The 20,041-nt window shown below is 46.1% G+C and overlaps 1 protein-coding gene across 1 annotated transcript in view; it reads right to left on the bottom strand.

Moving 5' to 3' along the window:
* fam171a2a (family with sequence similarity 171 member A2a) overlaps positions 1-20,041 on the bottom strand; it is a 353,443-nt gene that overhangs the window by 123,594 nt on the left and 209,808 nt on the right. Inside the window, exons 4-5 of the mRNA XM_070864504.1 lie at positions 7,843-8,001; positions 5,978-6,154 (exon numbers count right to left, since the gene is read on the bottom strand). Of these exons, the coding sequence (XP_070720605.1) occupies positions 5,978-6,154; positions 7,843-8,001 (336 nt within the window). The remainder of the gene's footprint in view (positions 1-5,977; positions 6,155-7,842; positions 8,002-20,041) is intronic.

Here is a 20,041-nt window from a genome sequence, read left to right as displayed (position 1 = left end):
TAGCAATCTTGCTGTGCAAAGCCTCCTGGGGAAGAGTGACCATAATATGGTAGAATTCTTTATTAAGATGGAGAGTGACAGTGTTAATTCAGAAACTAGGATCCTGAATTTAAGGAAAGGTAACTTCGATGGTATGAGACGTGAATTGGCTAGAATAGACTGACAAATGATACTTAAAGGGTTGACAGTGGATAGGCAATGGCAGACATTTATAGATTACATGGATGAACTTCAACAATTGTACATCCCTGTCTGGAGTAAAAATAAAAAGGGGAAGGTGGCTCAACCGTGGCTAACCAGGGAAATTAGGGATAGTGTTAAATCCAAGGAAGAGGCATATAAATTGGCCAGAAAAAGCAGCAAACCTGAGGACTGGGAGAAATTTAGAATTCAGCAGAGGAGGACAAAGGGTCTAATTAGGAGGGGGAAAATAAAGTATGAGAGGAAGCTTGCAGGGAACATAAAAACTGACTGCAAAAGCTTCGGCAGATATGTGAAGAGAAAAAGATCAGTGAAGACCAACGTAGGTTCTTTCCAGACAGAATCAGGTGAATTTATAATGGGTAACAAAGAAATGGCAGACCGATTGAACAAATACTTTGGATCTGTCTTCACTAAGGAAGACACAAATAACCTTCCAGAAATACTAGGGGTTCGAGGGTGTAGCGAAAAGGAGGAACTGAAGGAAATCCTTATTAGTCAGGAAATTGCGTTAGGGAAATTGGTGGGATTGAAGGCCGATAAATCCCCAGGGCCTGATAGGCTGCATCCGAGAGTACTTAAGGAAGTGGCCCTGGAAATAGTGGATGCATTTGTGATCATTTTCCAACAGTCTATTGACTCTGGATCAGTTCCTATGGACTGGAGGGTAGCTAATGTAACACCACTTATTAAAAAAGGAGGGAGAGAGAAAACGGGGAATTATAGACCGGTTAGCCTGACATCGGTGGTGGGGAAAATGTTGGAATCAATTATTAAAGATGAAATAGCAGCGCATTTGGAAAGCAGTGACAGGATCGGTCCAAGTCAGCATGGATTTAAGAAAGGGAAATCAAGCTTGACAAATCTTCTAGAATTTTTTGAGGATGTAAGTAGTAGAGTGGACAAGAGAGAGCCAGTAGATGTGGCGTATTTGGACTTTCAAAAGGCTTTTGACAAGGTCCCATACAAGAGATTAGTGTGCAAAATTAAAGTACATGGTATTGGGGGTAATGTATTGACGTGGATAGAGAACTGGTTGGCAGACAAGAAGCAGAGAGTCGGAATAAACGGGTCCATTTCAGAATGGCAGGCAGTGACAAGTGGGGTGCTGCAGGGTTCAGTGCTGGGACCCCAGCTATTTACAATATACATCAATGATTTAGATGAAGGAATTGAATGTAATATCTCCAAGTTTGCAGATGACACTAAGCTGGGTGCCGGTGTGAGCTGTGAGGAGGATGCTAAGAGACTGCAGGGTGACTTGGACAGGTTAGGTGAGTGGGCAAATGCATGGCAGATGCAGTATAATGTGGATAAATGTGAGGTTATCCACTTTGGTGGCAAAAACAGGAAGATATTATCTGAATGGTGACAGATTAGGAAAAGGGGAGGTGCAACGAGACCTGGGTGTCATGGTACATCAGCCATTGAAGTTTGGCATGCAGGCACAGCAGGCGGTGAAGAAGGCAAATGGCATGTTGGCCTTCATAGCTAGAGGATTTGAGTATAGGAGCAGGGAAGTCTTACTGCAGTTGTACAGAGTCTTGGTGAGGCCACACCTGGAATATCGTGTTCAGTTTTGGTCCCCTAATCTGAGGAAGGACGTTCTTGCTATTGAGGGAGTACAGCGAAGGTTCACCAGATTGATTCCCTGGATGGCAGGACTGACATATGAGGAGAGACTGGATCAACTGGGCTTGTGTTCACTGGAGTTTAGAAGAATGAGAGGGGATCTCAGAAACCTATAAAATTCTGACGGGATTGGACAGGTTAGAGGCAGGAAGAATGTTCCCGTTGCTGGGGAGTTCCAGAACCAGGGGTCACAGTCTAAGAATAAGGGGTAAGCCATTTAGGACTCAGATGAGGAGAAACTTCTTTACTCAGAGAGTGGTTAACCTGTGGAATTCTCTACCGCAGAAAGTTGTTGAGGCCAGTTCATTAGATATATTCAAAAAGGAGTTCGATATGGCCCTTACAACTAAAGGGATCAAGGGGTTTGGAGAGAAAGCAGAAAGGGGTACTGAGGTTGAATGATCAGCCATGATCTTATTGAATGGTGGTGCAGGCTCGAAGGGCCAAATGGCGTGCTCCTGCACCTAATTTCTATGTTTCTATGTTTCTATCCAGTGGCGCCCGCTGGAAAACGCACGTGTGAATGTCGGTATGGCCGTGATCCGGGATGGCTGTGCTTGTCCCCTGCAATCGAACATCCACCTTCTAGGCTCCGGCGCTATTTGGGAAGGCTAACAATTGCCTATGGAACTGTACAGCAAGCGTCAGTGCCTCATAAGAACATAAAAATTAGAAGCAGGAGCAGGTCATTCGGTTCCCCTGCTCCGCCATTCAATGAGATCATGGCTGATCTTCTACCTCAACTCCACTTTCCTGCACTATTCCCAATTCCCTTGATTCCCTTAATATCTCAAAAATTCCCTTAATATCCAAAAATTTATGCAGATGAGGAGGCGAGCAAGTTATTAAATGTTTGATGAGGGGTTGAATCCAGTTTAATACTGGAGCTTCAAAATGCCACAGAATTGTAGTGTGTGGGATTGTGACCACAATTCTCCGCATGGTAAACCTCCTTATCCCAAGTGTGCATTGTGGGGAAGGGCTGTGGTTCCCCACAGAGGGAAGACCAATGAGTTCATCACTCCAGGCGTCTACAATGACTGTAACCAGCCAAACTCGCACGTGGTTAGTTCAGAGCGATGGAATATTTTGTATTCGGCAACATACTTTTCAGTGACAGTTGTTCATCCATAAAGAAAAAATGTTGCTGGTTTTCCGTACAGGAATAGAGCAGCTTGCTGAGATCTTTGCACCAGTTTATCCATTACTTCCAGTCGCGGGTTCAACAATCACTTTGTAGCACAGGGCGGCTTTAATCTGGACATGACCCACTTTTGATAGCTGTACCTAGCCTAGATTTTACCTCATTTTCCATGTTCCATGAAATTCCATGAAATTCTTATGTTTTCAATGGAACACAACAAAACGCAGCGAGCACAGGAGATAGAGAGAAACTGTTCCCAAATGGCAGAAGGCAAAAGCTTTTTTCCGCAGCAAGTGGTTAGGATCTGGAATGCATTGCCTGAAAGAGTGGGGGAGGCAGGTTCGATCGTGGCTTTCAAAAGGGAATTGGATAAGTACCCGAAGGAAAAAAAATTGCAGGGCTACGGAGAAAGGGCGGTGGAGTGGGACTAGCAGAGAACCGGCACAGGCTCGACGGGCTGAATGGCCTCCTTCTGTGCTGTAACCGTTCTATGATTCTAGGGGTGATGGGTGAATGGGAATTGGAGCGACTTAGGTTATGGGCAGCAGAGTTTCAGATGAGCTTAAGTTTAGGAAGGGTGCAAGAAGGGAGGCCAGCCAAGAGGGCATTGGGATAGCCTGGAGGCAAGGATGAAGGTTTCAGCAGCTGATGGGCTGAGGCGGGGGCAGAGACGGGCGATATTAGGGAGGTGGAGGTAGGTGCTCTCAGTGCGGAGGTAAGATCAGGGGCTGGAAGCTCAGCTTGGGGTCACATAGGATGCTGAGCTGGCTAAAACCAAGGTGTCAGCTGCTGTGGCCGAATCAATTCCAACCGTTTACTTATTTTTGTCTAAGATACAAGACCAGGGGCTGGATTTCCAGCTTGCTGCCGCCTCTGCTTTTGCCCCAGAGGGGCGGCAATGGCGGCGGTAAGCTCTTCCGGGCGGGCAGACAGCTTCCTGCCTCCGCCGGGGTTTTCGGGGCTGGTTTCGGCGGGGCACGGAGCATTACAGCCCGGGAGAGGCGAGCCGGTGTGCAACGTCCCTGGTTGTGACACTGGCTCGATTTTTGACTCCCGCCCGATCCATAGCGCTCCGTTGAACGCCCCCTGGTGGGACCGCCTGTGAAAGCGGGCGATCCGAGCTGTAGCGGCTGCAGTGAGGTCAGTAATGTCGACCTCAGGTAAGTGTGATTGTGCTTTATTGTATTTTTTGGGTAATTTATGTTGTGGTGGCGTGAGTTATTTATTGGGAATGTTTTTGGTGTTTTTTTTCAGGTTTTTTTTTTCTCTCCAGGCCTCTCTTACAGCGCTCCCAGGCCGGCTGTTTAGCTCGGGATTTTCACTTGTTCAGCCGGCCTAACGCCCTGAGAGAGGTGTGTAACGCCTCCCTTAGCGCTCCGCCCCACACTCAGGGCCCAGTTGCCCAATTTTGCTGACTGAGGCGCAAACTGTTCCTGGGCACAAACTTTACCGCCTGAAGTGGAGCTTCTGAGCTCTATTATATTAAACTAAAACGAGCTGAAATAGGCTTTTGCTGTGGTCAACTTTCGAAAGGTGTTTAAAGGGAAATAACATGTCGGAACCTGAGGATAATTACAGAAGGCCAAACTGTTGAACCACAGGAGGTCCAGAGGGGCAGTTAAACAGGGCAAGGGGTCAGAAGTGACATGTTGGAGAAACTCCATCTGGAATGAGACATAGGAGAATGATTGTGTGACGCGAAAGGGAATTAGTCAATCAGCAATTGTGCACGCGGACTTTGGGCCAATTAAACAGCATAGGGGGATCATGCACAAGGCTGATATGCATCATTAAGTGTATAAAAGGTTACTTGGAACTTTGTATCATTAGAGAGGCCTGACTACATACAACCAGCAGGCAGGCTCCTTGAATCTTCGAACCTAGACCTGGTGTACAGTGTTTATTTTAAATATTCCATTACATCGCCCCGCCGCCATTACTGCCCCGAAATGAGCAAAGGCGGAAATCTAGCCCCAGGAGCACAAAGAGTTAGGGAAAGGTTCTTGAAAACACAGGTAAAAATAGTCCTATATTCTACTGTGAACTGGGTACACGGGGAATATTATAACATTGGCAGCAAAATGAAAGTCTTACTTTCCTTGAAACTGCACATTTATATTCGGATAAATTAGATACTGGCCTATTTATTATACTCCTCGACAGAAATGCCAGCTGAACTAGAGATAAAGCAATCATCTCACTGACACTGCATCCTATCAGCAAAACGACAACCCCAGATGATTTTGTCCAGTTTTCTGAGGAGACAAGAATAACTTTAAAAAGATTTCAGCTGAAAAAGTGTTACAATATAGAATGGGAGAGACACGTGGGAATCAAGAAATCCCACCTTGTTCGTCTGGTCAGAAACAACATGACTATCACTGCAACTATCAAAGGAAACCTTTAAAGCTAACCTCACTCTAACCCTGTAGAGAATTTATAATTTAGTGAGATATATTCCATTTAAGTCAAATCTAGATTCTTCATCCCCTTACCTCCCAAACACGCGGCCTCTACCACCTAGAAGGACAAGGGCAGCAGGCACATGGGAACACCACCACCTGCAAGTTCCCCTCCATGTCACACACACCACCCTGACTTTGAAATATATCGCCGTTCCTTCATCGTCGCTGGGTCAAAATCCTGGAACACCCTATCCAATGGCACTGTGGGAGTATTTCACCACACGGACTGCAGCGGTTCAAGGCGGCGGCTCACCACCACCTTCTCAGGCAACTAGGAAGGGCAATAAATGCCGGCCCTCCCAGCAGCACCCGTACCCCAAGGATGAATGGGGAAAAAAATAACTATAAGTGCACCTGCAATATAATGTTGAAAGGTCAGCGACCCGAAATGTTAACTCTGTTTCTCTCTCGCCACAGATGCTGCCTGACACGCTGATTATTCAAAGCCTTTTCTCCTTTTTATTTCCAAAATATAACTTGTTTTCATTCAACGTAAATTGATGCAAAATGTCTTTCCCCAGCAAAGGTTACTCACCCATCTTGCCGTCAAACTTCCAGGCTGGGATGCTCCTCACCGTTGTCACAAGGCCGTCAGTGGGGAGAGGGACGGACACTTGGATGGGTCCAGCCACTTCAACGCCGGAGCCATTACTGGTGAACAGGTGAATACTGATGGCAGCCACCGGGGTCAGCTCATGCCTGGAGCGGTTAGCTATTTACATTAAAACAACAGGAAAAGTATCATCAGCTCCCCCACAGCAACATGTCATGTAAAGCCAATTTGCCACAAGCCACAATACAAACTGAATCATTTCTTTTTCTCAAATCCAGCAAGGTCACTTTGAACAAGTAAGGATTATGGAGAGGGCGGTGAAACGGGTCTTAATAGCACATACGGATGATAGCAAATCGGCAGGCCGTTTTACACTCTAAATTTCTTTTCTACCAAAGAATTGGACAGGATGGAAAATGAGCTGCCGATTGGCTGATGTCAGTTCCGTGCTCCTGCCTCAGTCCAATTTCACTCCTGTGTGTTTTACATGGACTTATTAACAGGTTGAATTTTACTCCATTACTCTGCCTGAAATTGAACCACCGGATAGTGGCAGAATTGCCAGGAAAATGGGATTGGGTTGTGAAGTCCCAAAGAGGCGGAGCCTGTACCCTGCAAGCTCGACCCCTTACTAAAAGATGCAATGCGGCAACTCGCCAAGGCTTCTTTGGCAGCACCTCCCAAACCCGCGACCTCTACCACCTAGGACAAGGGCAGCAGGCGCATGGGAACACCACCACCTCCAACTTCCCTTCCAAGTCACACTTGGACATATATCGCCGTTCCTTTGTTGTCAATGGGTCAACATTCTGGAACTCCCTACATTATAGCACTGTGGGAGCACCTTCATCACACAGCCCACCACCACCTCCTCAAGGGCAACTGGGGCAATAAATGTTGGCCTTTCTAGCGGCGCCCATATCCCGAGAATGAATTTTTAAAAAAGAAAGCAGAGACTTTTGCATTCACAGATTTTCTGTTTACATCCAATCCATCGCATCACATCTTTTTAGTTGGAGATGCAAGGATCATTTTGAAAGATTTGAGGATAGAAATGAGTGTTGCCGATAATATGCTTAATGCATTTGTAAGACATTCTTACTGCTGGCATTTTGATATAGGTGTCAGCTGTTTATTTTAAATAGATTGACTCCTGTGCTACAGAATTAAAAACACTAACAGAATCTCGACACGATCAAGACCAGGGCAGTTTTAAATGGAGTCTCGGTCTCCAGAATCCCCCAGTTGTGATGGCATGGCAGAACAGTGTTGGGTCTCCTGTATGCTCTGGTAAGGAAAACATATTTAACACTCTTGCCTCCCCACACAGCAACTTCTTTATCTTTCTATGCCTTCAGTGGAGGGGAGGGGCGGAGAGAAGGGCTGTCATTTCCCACAAGCAAAGAAGATCGCGGGGATTGGAGGATTTAGGAGGTCACTCTGCCCCACCCCCTCCCCACTTCCCGTCTTTCAGACTACAAGTTATCCAGTTGACAATATGGCACTGGCATTAGCCTGGGAACTGATCATTTGCCCATCCTCCCTGCCAGGATATGATGTATGGCCTCAGGTAACGTGGAAGAGAAAAGAACAAAGAAATAAACATAAGCTGAAATTGTAACCAAACCTTTCAAGGTGGGGGTGAGTCTAGCGCAATGGAAGTGATATTTTGAGTATGAATACTGCAATCTTCACATCGAATCCTTGACTCACATTGTTGGTTGCAGCAGACGTTGCCAGCAATGATATCCAACAGATATATCCGTGGGGTTTCTATAATCTTCCAGCCCCTCCAATACCCCAGCACACAGCACCCATTTGAGCCACAAAAATAAATAACCAAGTACCTGTTTTGTTGGCTTCGTAGCCCAAGAGATAGGGGAAGCCTTCCGCTTCCATCTCGGTGTTGGCTGTGGTAAGGAAGGCAGACAGATCGTTGTAGGACGTGTTCTCTGGGAGCCCAACGTTCTTCCTCTGGAATTGGACCCACGGCTGATTCTTGGCACCTATATGGGAAGAAAACAGACCATAATGTCAGCCGTGGCTCAGTGGGCAGCACACTCACCTCTGAGTCAGAAGGTTATGGATTCAAGTCCCACTCCAGGGACTTGAGCACAGAAATCTCGGCTGACAGTCCAGTGCAGTGCTGAGGGAGTGCTGCACTGTCGCAGGTGCTGTCTTTCAGATAAGACATTAAACTAAGGCCCTGTCTACTCTATCCGGTGGACGTAAAAGATCCCAGGGCACTATTTCGAAGAAGAGCAGGGGAGTTCTCCCCTGTGTCCTGGCCAATACTTATCCCTCAATCAATGTAACAAAAACAGATTATCTAGTCATTATCACATTGCTGTTTGTGGGAGCTTGCTGTGCACAAATGGGCCGTCGTGTTTCCTACAGACTACACTTCAAAAATTACTTCATTGGCTGTAAAGCACTTTGAGAAATCCGGCAGTTGTTAAAGGTGCGATAGAAATATAAGTCTTTTCTTTAGATCAACCATGATCTTATTGAATGGCGGAGCATGCTCGAGAGGCCGTATGGCCTACTCCTGCTCCTTTTTCTTATGTTCTTATGTTCTTTAGAATACCTGGAAAACAAGGCATCAGTAACACCAGACCATCACTGTAGTGCCACGACATCTTTGTCTGACACACACGCTGTATGGCCCTTGATTTATCAAAGTACAGGAAATTCTCTGTACACACTCTTCAATGAGATTGCTCCCAAAAGTAACATGTTCAGAGGTTGAGACACAATATTAAGGAATAAAAAGACCACCAGGACTAAAATAATTTGTTTTCCTATCGATTTGAAATATATATCTATCTCCAACAAAGGCTTCAACATTGTCGATCGCTCATACACAGCAGTGTTGTATATTTCCTGCCGTCACTCCCAATAATTTCCCTTCGTAATCGGACTTTTCCTGCACACCAGTAATTTTTCTTTTCATTTCTTCCTCCTTCTACTCCCACCCATTCTCTCCCCTCTCCTCACGAAGGTCTGAATCCAGGGCCCTCCTGCAGCAACACATCCAAGCGTCTTGGGACGCTTCACTACGTTAACGGCGCTATATAAATACAAGTTGTTGTTTTATGCTTCCACCGACACACTGAGAAAAAGGCCAAAGAAATGAAATTATTTCCATTAATAATTGGCTTTGTTTTCCCTCGTCGACATCGAGGAACAAATCTGATCCAAAGTTATCGGGGCCGCAATTGATCAACTTACCGGCCAGTGCCACCGACATTCCTCTGCGACATCCGCCCAGTGCCACTTTTGGCGTGGCCTGGAGCGGGCGGGAGAGAGAACCGCCGGGAAGCGCCCGCCGGTGTCAGCGGACGGCCGAGTGGCGTAAGTCAAATCCCGCCCGCCGAGATGCCAGATTGGTGCGGGCGGGAGTTGGCAGCAGAACGGGGGTGGACCGCTTGCGAGGAGGCTGGTCTGTCCCCGACGGTGAGTAGGAAGATCGTTGAAAAAAGGTAAGTGAACATTTTTTATTTGTTTTTTTCCACAGTGACTTACCTTGATGGGGACCCCTGAGGGTCGTTTTAACATTTTTTGTTCATGAATTTTATTTTTAGGTCTTCGACCCTCCGTGGGCCCGACTCCATCCTCGGCGGCGCTTGGGCGGCAAGCGCCTTTGCCGCTGAGATTGGGAGCTCTCGCCCGCTGCCGCCCAGATTGGCAGCGTGCGTCGTTCATTTGCCGACCGCCAACCTTCGAGGGGCCTTCTTCATGAATATCCCGCCGAAATCATCATCAGCTACCGTCAGGTACCTCGGCGGCCACCGGCGGCACTTGGGCGGGCGGAGGCCTTGACCAAATTCAGCCCCATAATATTACATGTAGCTTCCTCTTTCTTTCCACTTTTCATCTGAGTCTCTTTGTTTTCCCCTTGTCTTTCATATTTGCTGACTTTTCTTTCGTTCCCCATTCTCTCTGTGCTTTTCTGCCTTCTTTCCTTTTATTTACTTTTTCTCAGATTAATTCCTCTTTCCCAAGTCTCTGGTGTTCTGGATTATAAGCACAAAGCAGCAAGCAACAAAATGGCTGCCAAAATTGCCAAAAGGAAGTAAGTATGCAGGATCACGTAGCTTCTCTCACGATCTCGGCAGCGATACATGCAGTTTGTTGGGGTCACGGTAAAAATGGGCGTTGTAATGTATGCTCACAGGTTTGTAGAGCTGTTGCATTGTGAGTGGCTTAGCCGGTCACGTGATGTTCACAAGGCTCAATAAAACCCCAGTCAGTTAGGTCTAGGTCATCCACGATGAGGTATGCAGTTGTGAGCTTAGTGGATCTTATTGAAACTTATAAGATAATGAAGGGGCTCAACAAGGTGGATGCAGAGAGGCTATTTCCACTCATAGGGGAATCTAAAACTAGGGGACATAGTCTCAGAATAAGGAGCCGCCCATTTAAAACTGAGATGAGGAGAAATTTCTTCTCTCAGAGGGTTGTAAATCTATGGAATTCTCTGCCCCAGAGAGCTGTGGAGGCTGGGTCATTGAATATATTTAAGGCAGATGATAGACAGATTTTTGAGCAATAAGGGAGTAAAGGGTTATGGGGAGCGGGCAGGGAATTGGAGCTGAGTCCATGATCAGATCAGTCATGATCTTATTGAATGGCGGAGCAGGCTCGAGGGGCCAAATGGCCGACTCCTGCTCCTATTTCTTACGTTCTTATATTCTTATGGATGCACCGGTAATGTGTAGTGTGATTGTTAAACCTTTGTTAATAAACCAACTAGTTCTTAATAGCAATGCGTTGCTGTGTATTTTTATGCAAAGAACCCATGAAGCAAATACACTACAGGAAATTCTTTCCACCGTCTGATGATAAATCAGGGTTCTCAGAGATTAATCTCAATCTCACTGCCTTCAGCCAAAGAGTTGGCCAGGGCAGGGCTGTCAAAGTGGGACTGGTTCTGGTCAGGTTGGGTTGTCCCTTACCCTTCTCTATCACCGGTCAAGTTGAGCAGACCCAACTAGTCCCCCTTTGTCAGAATACCAGAAGCCTGCAATCAGAAGATCAAAGGTCGAGGAGGATCCAGGTTATATGGTAATGACGGTGTTGAAATGAGAACATTGAAATTTATTCAAAAATATGTAAATGTATTCACACATGTGCCTTGCTGGGAAAATTCCATGTTAATTTCTAATTTAATCTGGTTAAACAATCTTTTTTCACAGATATGAATAGGTCTAATTAATCAACAAACTGATTGTCAATCTAATAAGATTTTAAACATTTCTGATTAATTAACCTTTAAACGATTTCAATTTGCCACTAAAATAATCCGGATCTTCTTGGTAACTTTAAGGATTCTTGTCTGGTTCCTTTCAACTCAATCCTGGCTCGGCTGCATAAGCAACACATATATGTGATTACTGCTCGCTCACTCTGAATTCAATCCAAGAAAAACTTTGGTGTCAGAAACAAGGTCTGTCTCTCATCTCTAGCCTCCATCTTCTCCCTCTCTTGCAGCCGCTGAATTTTATCAACACTACAACTATAGTGTATGTAGGCACCTTTAGTAATGACTCCACGAGGCAGGGTATGGTGCTTAACTTCTGCAGACCTGCAGTCTTTTATTAGCAGCTCCTGAGTGCCGACAACAAGCTGTGTGTTCCTTTTTATACTGGGTTACCTGCCGTGTGCAGGCAACCCCTGGGTCTCCAGCAACAGCACCCTCTAGTGTACCGGTAAGGTGTGTACAGTACAAGGGTACATTCAATGTTGCATACAGTGTTACAGACATCACACAGTGAACAGGCATGCATACACAACAACAACTGTGAGTGAGCCTCTGAACTTTCCACTCTTGTTCCTTCCACGCTTCAAATTTGCCTTCCTAAAACCTTTCGCCCCTTCTTTGCAGTTTCAGTGTTGAAATGAAGCCCCATCACAAAGGCTCCCCCTTCAATTCAGACTTTGAGAACCTCAAAATGCAGCACTCCTTACCTCCCTTACACTTGGCGCTGTCCTCCAATTTAGTTCTTCACCTTTCACCTTGCTAAAGCATCGCCTTTCTTGCGTTTGGCCATCAGCAAAACAAATCACGGTCAGCTCTGAATTAGGATTTTGCATTTATCTCAATTCCTCCATAACTGGCGCAAAATCCTGACCTTCCAACCTGGCGGAATAATTGGGAATTCCAGCAAAACAAATGGGCAATTCACGCCACCTTTATATTACAGCACCGTCACTGACAGGAGATTGGCTTCCAATACAAGCAGTGCAATGGGGCCAAAGCCTCCGCCTTCAAAGAAGGGGAGAACCAATTCTGGAGGTACAACAACAACTTGTATTTATATAGCCCTCGTAACCTAGTAAAACGTCCCAAGGCACTTCACAGGAGTGTTACAAGACTTAGGGGCCGAAATTGATGGTCCTGCTGCCGGTTTCCCCGTTTTTTCAGCGCTCTCCCCTCGGTGTGAGATTAGTGAGGCCCTCACGCCGGCGGTTTGGAAGGACCGCTGGGGAGTGCCTGCCGGCGTGTGACGCCGAAAAAAGTCCTCCCGCCCGAGATTCATCCGAGCGGTCCTCCGCTCCTGCAGGAGAAAAGAGCGCCGCGTGGGAGCAGGTCTTACCCGGACGGTGGGTATGGAGACCTGCAAGAAAAGGTTAATGAGATTGTTTTTTTGACTTCTTTTGCAATGATTTTGAGTGAAAGGGTTCACTGAAGGTTTTGTGATTTTTTTTTTTGTGCGTTCCCCCCCTCCCTGGGCTCGACTCCAGCCTCGGCGTAACTTTCTCCAGGATTCCATTTGCCGCCCAGAATCCCACCCACCCCCCTCTAACGGCCATTTTTGCCGCCGGGCGCTTGTTTCCTCCTCTTTCGACCAAACTTCTGCCCAAAGTATAGTCAGGATCTTAGCGGTCTTTTCGAAGATAAATGGGCGGAACTTGCCTTTGAACAATTTAGGCCCCCAAATATTGACACTGAGCCACATAAGAAATTAGGGCAGGTGACCAAAAGCTTGGTCAAACAGATAGGTTTTAAGGAGTGTCTTAAAAGGAGGAAAGAAAGGTAGAGAGGTTTAGGCAGGGAGTTCCAGAGCTTAGGGCCTAGGCAGCTGAAGGCACAGCCACCAATGGTGGAGCGATTATAATCAGGGATGCTGAAGAGGGCAGAATTTGAGGAGCACAGACATCTCGGGGGTTGTGTGGCTGAAGGAGATTACAGAGATAGGGAGGGGTGAGGCCATGGAGGGATTTTACTTTTCCAGTTCTTAAGAGCACCAGAGCTGCCGGTGGCAAACATAGAATGATAGAATGTTACAGTCTAAAACCAGGCCATTCAGCCCATTAAGTCTGTGTAGTGTATTTCTCCACAGAACCTCCCAGTCTAATCTCACTTTAAGCAACATGCTCACTGCCCATACCCTTCAATAAGAATTTGAAAGAACTATCTAATCCGCTTTTCAAAGAATTTATGGACTCTGCTGCAACAACCCTTCTTGGACGAGAATTCCACATTCTAACCAGCCTCTGTATAAAGACAGTTTTTCTAAATTCTCAATTATTATCCAAAATTTTTGTCCTCTTTGTTACTGTATCACTCACTAATGTAAAAGTTCATCACGGATTGCTATTTCAGAATGCTTCATAATCTCGAAGACTTCTCACATGTCGCCCCATAACCTTCTCAGCTCCGATGAAAAAGCCCCAAGCTCTCACGTTTCTCTTCATAATATTAGTCCCTCAACCCTGGTAACAACATCGTGGTTAGGATCTGGAATGCACGGCCTGAAAGGATGGTGGAGGCAGACTCAATCGTGGCTTTCAAAAGGGAGTTGGATAAGTACCTGAAAGAAAAAAAATTGCAGGGGCTAGGGGAAAGGGCAGGGGAGTGGGACGAGTTGAGGTGCTCTTGCAGAGAGCCGGCACGGGCTCGATGGGCCGAATGGCCTCCTTCTGTGCTGTAACCGTTCTATGATTCTATGACTGTGAATCCGCACTGCACCTTTCCTATTATAAACTCAGCTATTACTGGCACTGGCTATTTACAGGAAAGGAACGTAATTTTTCCACTGGCTGGTCTGTCAGGCCCTTCCAGTAATTCACAACTTTCAGACAGCAGTATACGGGTAAAAGTTCCACTGTCATTCTTCTTGTCCCACTCTGGGTACGCACATCATCAAACTGCAGACTTCTCGCCTGCGGTTTTCTGTCCATCAATTTTCAATGGAAGGAATACTGGGAGTGCACAATTCTGGAATGTGTGAGCACCTGAATATTTATCCATAAACTGTGGGTCATTGTCTGAGGTTGCTAGGTTACGAAATCTGGGCTGAATTCAACAGGACTGAAAACTCTAACTACAGACCTCTACCAGAAGGGCTTATTATATATTCACCGGGTACAGTAGCATAGTGATTATGTTACTGAACTAATTATCCCCAGTTGGAAGTTCAAATCCCAGAATGGCAGCTGGGGAATTTAAATTCAGTTAATTAAAGTTTTTAAAACTCTGGAATAAAAAGCCAGTATCAGTAATGGTGACCGTGAAACTACAGGATTGTTGTAAAAACCCATCTGGTTCACCAGTATCCTTTAGGGAAGGAAATCTGCCGCCCTTACTCGGTCGGGTGTATAGGTTGCTCCAGACCCACAGCAATATGGTTGACTTCTTAACTGCCCTCTGACCCAGCGAGACACTCCGTTGTACCAAATCGCTACTGTGGGAGCACCTTAACCTCACGGACTGCAACGGTTCAAGAATGCAGCTCACCATCACCTTCTCAAGGGTAAAGCAACACCCACATCCCATGAATGAATTAAAAAAAAAAAATTCTTACAGTACACACATACAGCTCAAATGACAGCACTCTAATCTGTCCTGTCTCAAGGTGCAATGATCGCACTTTCGCTCTCAAGTGATAAGGTTGTGCATTCAACTCCCACCCGAGCAGATAATCTCGGCTGACGATTCAGTGCAATACCGAGGGAGTGCAGCCATGTCAGAGGTGCTGTCTTTCAGATGAGATGTTAAACTGAGGTCTTCCCTCTCAGGTGGATGTCAAAGATCCCGTTAAACTATTTGAAGAAGAGAAGAGGATTTCTCCAATCTTTACCCCTCAACTATCCCTAAAACAGATTATCCGGTTATTTATCTTATTGCTATTTGTGGGACTTTGTCTTGTACAATTTTGTTTATCCCAATTGTTCCCTACATTACAACAGCGACTGCACGTCAAAGGTAGTGAAAGGTGCTATATAAATGCAAGTTTTCTTTTTGTGCATCGGGATTCCCACTTACAGATACAGTTGCACCATCACTCCAAGAGTGCGTGAGAAACAGAGAGCGTCAATGTTCCAATAGACTGGTTCTCAATGGGGCCAAAATTCACCGTCCCCAAAGGGACGGTTACCGTGGGGTTTGAGCGGCTGATTGGACAAATCGATCGGTGGCCGTGGTTGGTGATTTTCCCTCCCCGAGCCATATTCAGCTCGGAGGGAGAGGGGCGGGGGGTGGTGTTTTGAGCGGAGCGCTTCTGCCAGAAATGGCGGGGTGAAGCTGCTGTAAAGGTAAGTTTCCAGTGTTGAGGTCTACAGTGTGCAGGCCGCTGAAAAATGGCCAGCACAGGGATTTTCAGCAACAAAAAGGTAGGAGTTTGTCAAGCAGTGCCCCCGTGAGGTATTCGAGTCGGTGCCTGAACGCAACACCGCTGGAGTGTTGCCGTGATCGGGGCCCTTTGGTATGGAAATAGTTTTATTAATTTTAGTGTTTTTATTTCGGATTACATCATCCGCTGTATTTATCTTTCCATAGTTTTATTAATTATTAGTGTTTTTATGTCAGATTACATCATCCGCTGTATTTATCTTTTCATATAGTTTTATTATTTGTTTTGGTTCCACTCAAACGGCTGAGTGCTGCTCAGAGGTTTGCACACACTTTTGTACAACTTTCAGGTCTGACTCTTTAGTGGAGGCCTGTGGGCTGCAGAGACATGCTTGGCAGGGTTCACCCTGAGGATGGGAGGACTGTTGGGAGGACGACACCTGGTACACCTGCTCAGAAGCAGGGCGGCACGCAGGAGAATGTGTCGCCATCAGCACCGTGCAGAGAGGCAGCGGGTAAGGGAGGCAGCAGCCATGATTCGTTCATTCCGCGCCAGACCAGTCTTGACCGGCCCGAAGCAGGATTGCAGTTGGTTGCTTGGGGACAAGGGATATTCCCTGTCCACTTGGCTGCTCACTCCTCTGCAGAACCACAGGACAGCACCAGAGCATGCATACAACTCTTTTGGGGGGGGGGGGGGAAAACAAAATAACCATTAGTTCAAGTGACCCCGATCTGGGGGACACTCCAGATGCTTTTAACTGCCCCTTTATTTTTTTTTTAAATGTTATTTTGTTTTTTGTGGGTTTTTTGTGGTTTTTTATGTGGGGATTTTTGTGCTTTTTTGGGGGGGGCATTAAAATTATATATTTTAGAAGTGCCCCCTATAAAAGGGGAGGGAGACACTAAAAACCCGGCAATTAAAACAAATTAAACTTTAAAACACATAAAATCAAATTAAAATTTGGTTGCCAGAGGTGATGATGCACTCCAGTCCCTCCGGCGCCCACCTCTCGCGGAAGGCCGCGAGCGTACCGGTGGACACCGCGTGCTCCGTCTCCAAGGACATCCTGGCGCGGATGTAGGCGCGGAAGAGAGGCAGGCAGTCGGGCTGAACAACTCCCTCGACCGCCCGCTGCCTGGACCGGCTGATGGCACTCTTGGCCGTGCCCAGGAACGGTCCTTCGAGGAGCATGCATACAATGATGCTCATTGTGCCACCAGGTGCATCATCGAGCTGTGCATAGGCATCTTAAGTAGAGGCTCCGGTGCCTGGACCGCTCTGGTGGCACCTTGCAATACTCCATAATTGTCGTGGTCTGCTGCATGCTGCAAAACCTGGCCATCATGAGGGGACAGCCGCTGGTGGTCGAGCCAGCAGTACCACCTGAGGAGGAGGAGGCAGCGCAGGAGGAGGCCAGGAGGAGGAGGATCCCCGTCGCCCCAGAGCTCGGAGGCATCGACCCATCGCCACCCTGGAAGGGCCGGGTGCAGACTGGCCAGCGGAGGGTGCGTCCTCACAAATATGGAGGTGCCCAACACCTCCCCTGCAATCTTCCTCCATGCATTATGTACTGGTGGTCTGCCAGGTCTCTCCATGTCAGGAAACAGTATTCTTCTTCTGTCCTCCACATTGTCCATCAGTGTCTCCAGCTCCCTATCAGTGAATCTGTTGGCTCTCCTTGCACCTCTTACACCAGCCATCCTTCCAAACTCCTTCCCCCCTCAGGGCCTTGCTGAAAACCCAGGCCTTTAAAAAGACCAGGAAGCAACTGGCTCATTAGAAACCCTTACCTGCATACTGAATTTCCCACATTACAACAGTGACTACACTCCAAAAGTACTTCATTGGCTGTAAAGCGCTTTGGGATGTCCGGTGGATGTGAAAGCCGCGATATAATTGCAAGTCAGTCTTTCTTTCTTTTTTCTTTCTAAACGAATCCAATCAATGGTGCCATTCAACAACAACAATAATTTGTATTTATATAGCTCCTTTAATGTGGAAAAATGTCCTGAGGCGTTTCACAGTGGTATCGTCTGACAAAAATAAAGGGTATCAAACCAAAGTGGAGACATCAGAAAGAGTGTTCAAAAGCTTGGTGAAAGAGGTGAATTTGGAGGAGGGTCTTAATGGAGATGGAGAGGTGCAGGGGTTTAGGAGGGAATTCAGAGCATAGGACCTAGACAGCTGCTGGCATATCCACCAATGGTGGGGTGAAGGGTGGGCTGCTCAAGAGGTCAGAGTAGAAGGAGGAGGTTACAAATATAGGGAGGGCCAAGTCCATGAAGAGACTTAACCATGAGAATGAAAATTTTAAATAAGAAGAGTTAGGGGACTGAAAGCCAATGTAAGTCAGCAAAGACAGGAATGATGGGTGAACAAATCTCATTAATCGCCATTCAAATCAATGGTGAAATTTCTATTAAGCCACTCTGCTTCGGTAAAATTATCATCTCAGCAAATCTTAGTTATATACTGAACATGTTTCCATATTCACCTCTTCTCTTGAAGGTGCCAACTCCTGCAGAGGTACAGTTGCAAGTGAAGCTCAAGACATCGCTAATTGTTCGAGCATTGTGTTACTCTATGAGCTGGTGGTAAATGCAACCTCCCTTTGCGCTGCATCAGCTGTCTCCAGCTGGGCCATCTGGAAGGTGGCAACTAATGAAGGACCGTCGCTCTTCAATGGAAGACCCAAGAAACTGAACAGCGAGGATAACACACATTGCTCTCCTACCCCTTCAGCCCGGACAGTCCAAGTTAGCCAATTCAGCTTTTCAATTGGGGAATGGTGTGAGGCAGAAGAGGAGTTACCTAAAGAGGAGCACAAAGCTGATGTGCCAAAGCATTTTCAATAAGGGTGCCCGCTCCTCCAGCTGTGAGTAATCTGATTTTTAAAAATCACTGAAAATGACTTAAAAAAAACAAGATCAAACTGTTTAATAGTTTCTTTGGTGTACACCGGTCAGTTTCTTAGTAAATTAAACACTTTAATGTCTCATCCGAAAGACGGCAGAATGGTGTGAAATCAAGCAGAATGTTAACTCCATTACATGTATTTATTTGTCATCGCTTCTTTTCCCAATACCTGCAGTCATGTTCGACGCTGCTCGAATTCGCTTTAAGCATCTAACATTCCCCTCAGTTCAGCACTTACAGATATTTAAAATGCTGAAAACCAAGTTCTTTATATTTAAACATCAGAAAGCTTTTTTTAAAAACTGAGATGCTGAATTATAAATAAGCTGATCTTAGCTCACAGCTTTTTTTGCTGATTATTCATCTCCAGTGCCGTGTCTGTTGAATGCCTGCCATTTTTTTTACATGTCGCACTCATATAAAATGAGCAGATGCATTGCGATTTATGTACGTATCGAACACTGAAGAGGAGGAAGACTGGGACCCACACTGTCTTACCGTTCCAGATTTACTGAGCCTGCTTGCTGATCTTTGGAGACTTTTTTATTACCTCAAATATTGCCTGTTTCTTGTTGGTTAGTCAGGTGTCTGGCATGTGCAATAAACCCACTGCTAAGGTTAGGGGTGCCGCAGGGATCAGTGCTGGGGCCTCAACTATTTACAATCTATATTAATGACTTGGATGAAGGGACCGAGTGTAATGTAGCCAAGTTTGCTGATGATACAAAGATGGGTGGGAAAGCAAATTGTGAGGAAGACACAAAAAATCTGCAACGGGATATAGACAGGCTAAGTGAGTGGGCAAAATTTTGGCAGAATGTGGGAAAATGTGAGGTTATTCACTTTGGCAGAAAAAAATAGAAAAGCAAATTATAATTGAAATGGAGAAAAATTGCAAAGTGCTGCAGTACAGGGGGACCTGGGGGTCCTTGTGCACGAAACACAAAAAGTTAGTATGCAGGTACAGCAAGTGATCAGGAAGGCAAATGGAATGTTGGCCTTTATTGCAAGGGGGATAGAGTATAAAAGCAGAGAAGTCCTGCTACAACTGTGCAGGGTATTGGTGAGGCCACAACTTGAGTACTGCGTACAGTTTTGGTCTCCGTATTTAAGGAAGGATATACTTGCATTGGACACTGTTCAGAGAAGGTTCACTAGGTTGATTCCAGAGATGGGAAGCTTGACTTATGAAGATAGGTTGAGTAGGTTGGGCCTATACTCACTGGAGTTCAAAAGAATGAGAGGTGATCTTATCGAAACATATAAGATAATGAGGGGGCTCGACAAGGTGGACGCAGAGAGGATATTTCCACTCATAGGGGAAATTAAAACTACGGGGCATAGTCTCAGAATAAGGGGCCGCCCATTTAAAACTGAGATGAGGAGGAATTTTTTCTCTCAGAGGGTTGTAAATCTGTGGAATTCGCTGCCTCAGAGAGCTGTGGAAGCTGGGTCATTGAATAAATTTAAAACAGGAATAGATAGTTTCTTAACCGATAAGGGGATAAGGGGTTATGGGGAGCGGGCAGGGAAGTGGACCTGAATCCAT

This window comes from Pristiophorus japonicus, chromosome 21 (genome assembly GCF_044704955.1).
Source record: "Pristiophorus japonicus isolate sPriJap1 chromosome 21, sPriJap1.hap1, whole genome shotgun sequence".
In the NCBI taxonomy this organism is placed as follows: Eukaryota; Metazoa; Chordata; class Chondrichthyes; family Pristiophoridae; genus Pristiophorus; species Pristiophorus japonicus.
Note: the sequence above shows the minus strand (reverse complement) of the source record. Positions and strands in the feature narration are given on the sequence as shown.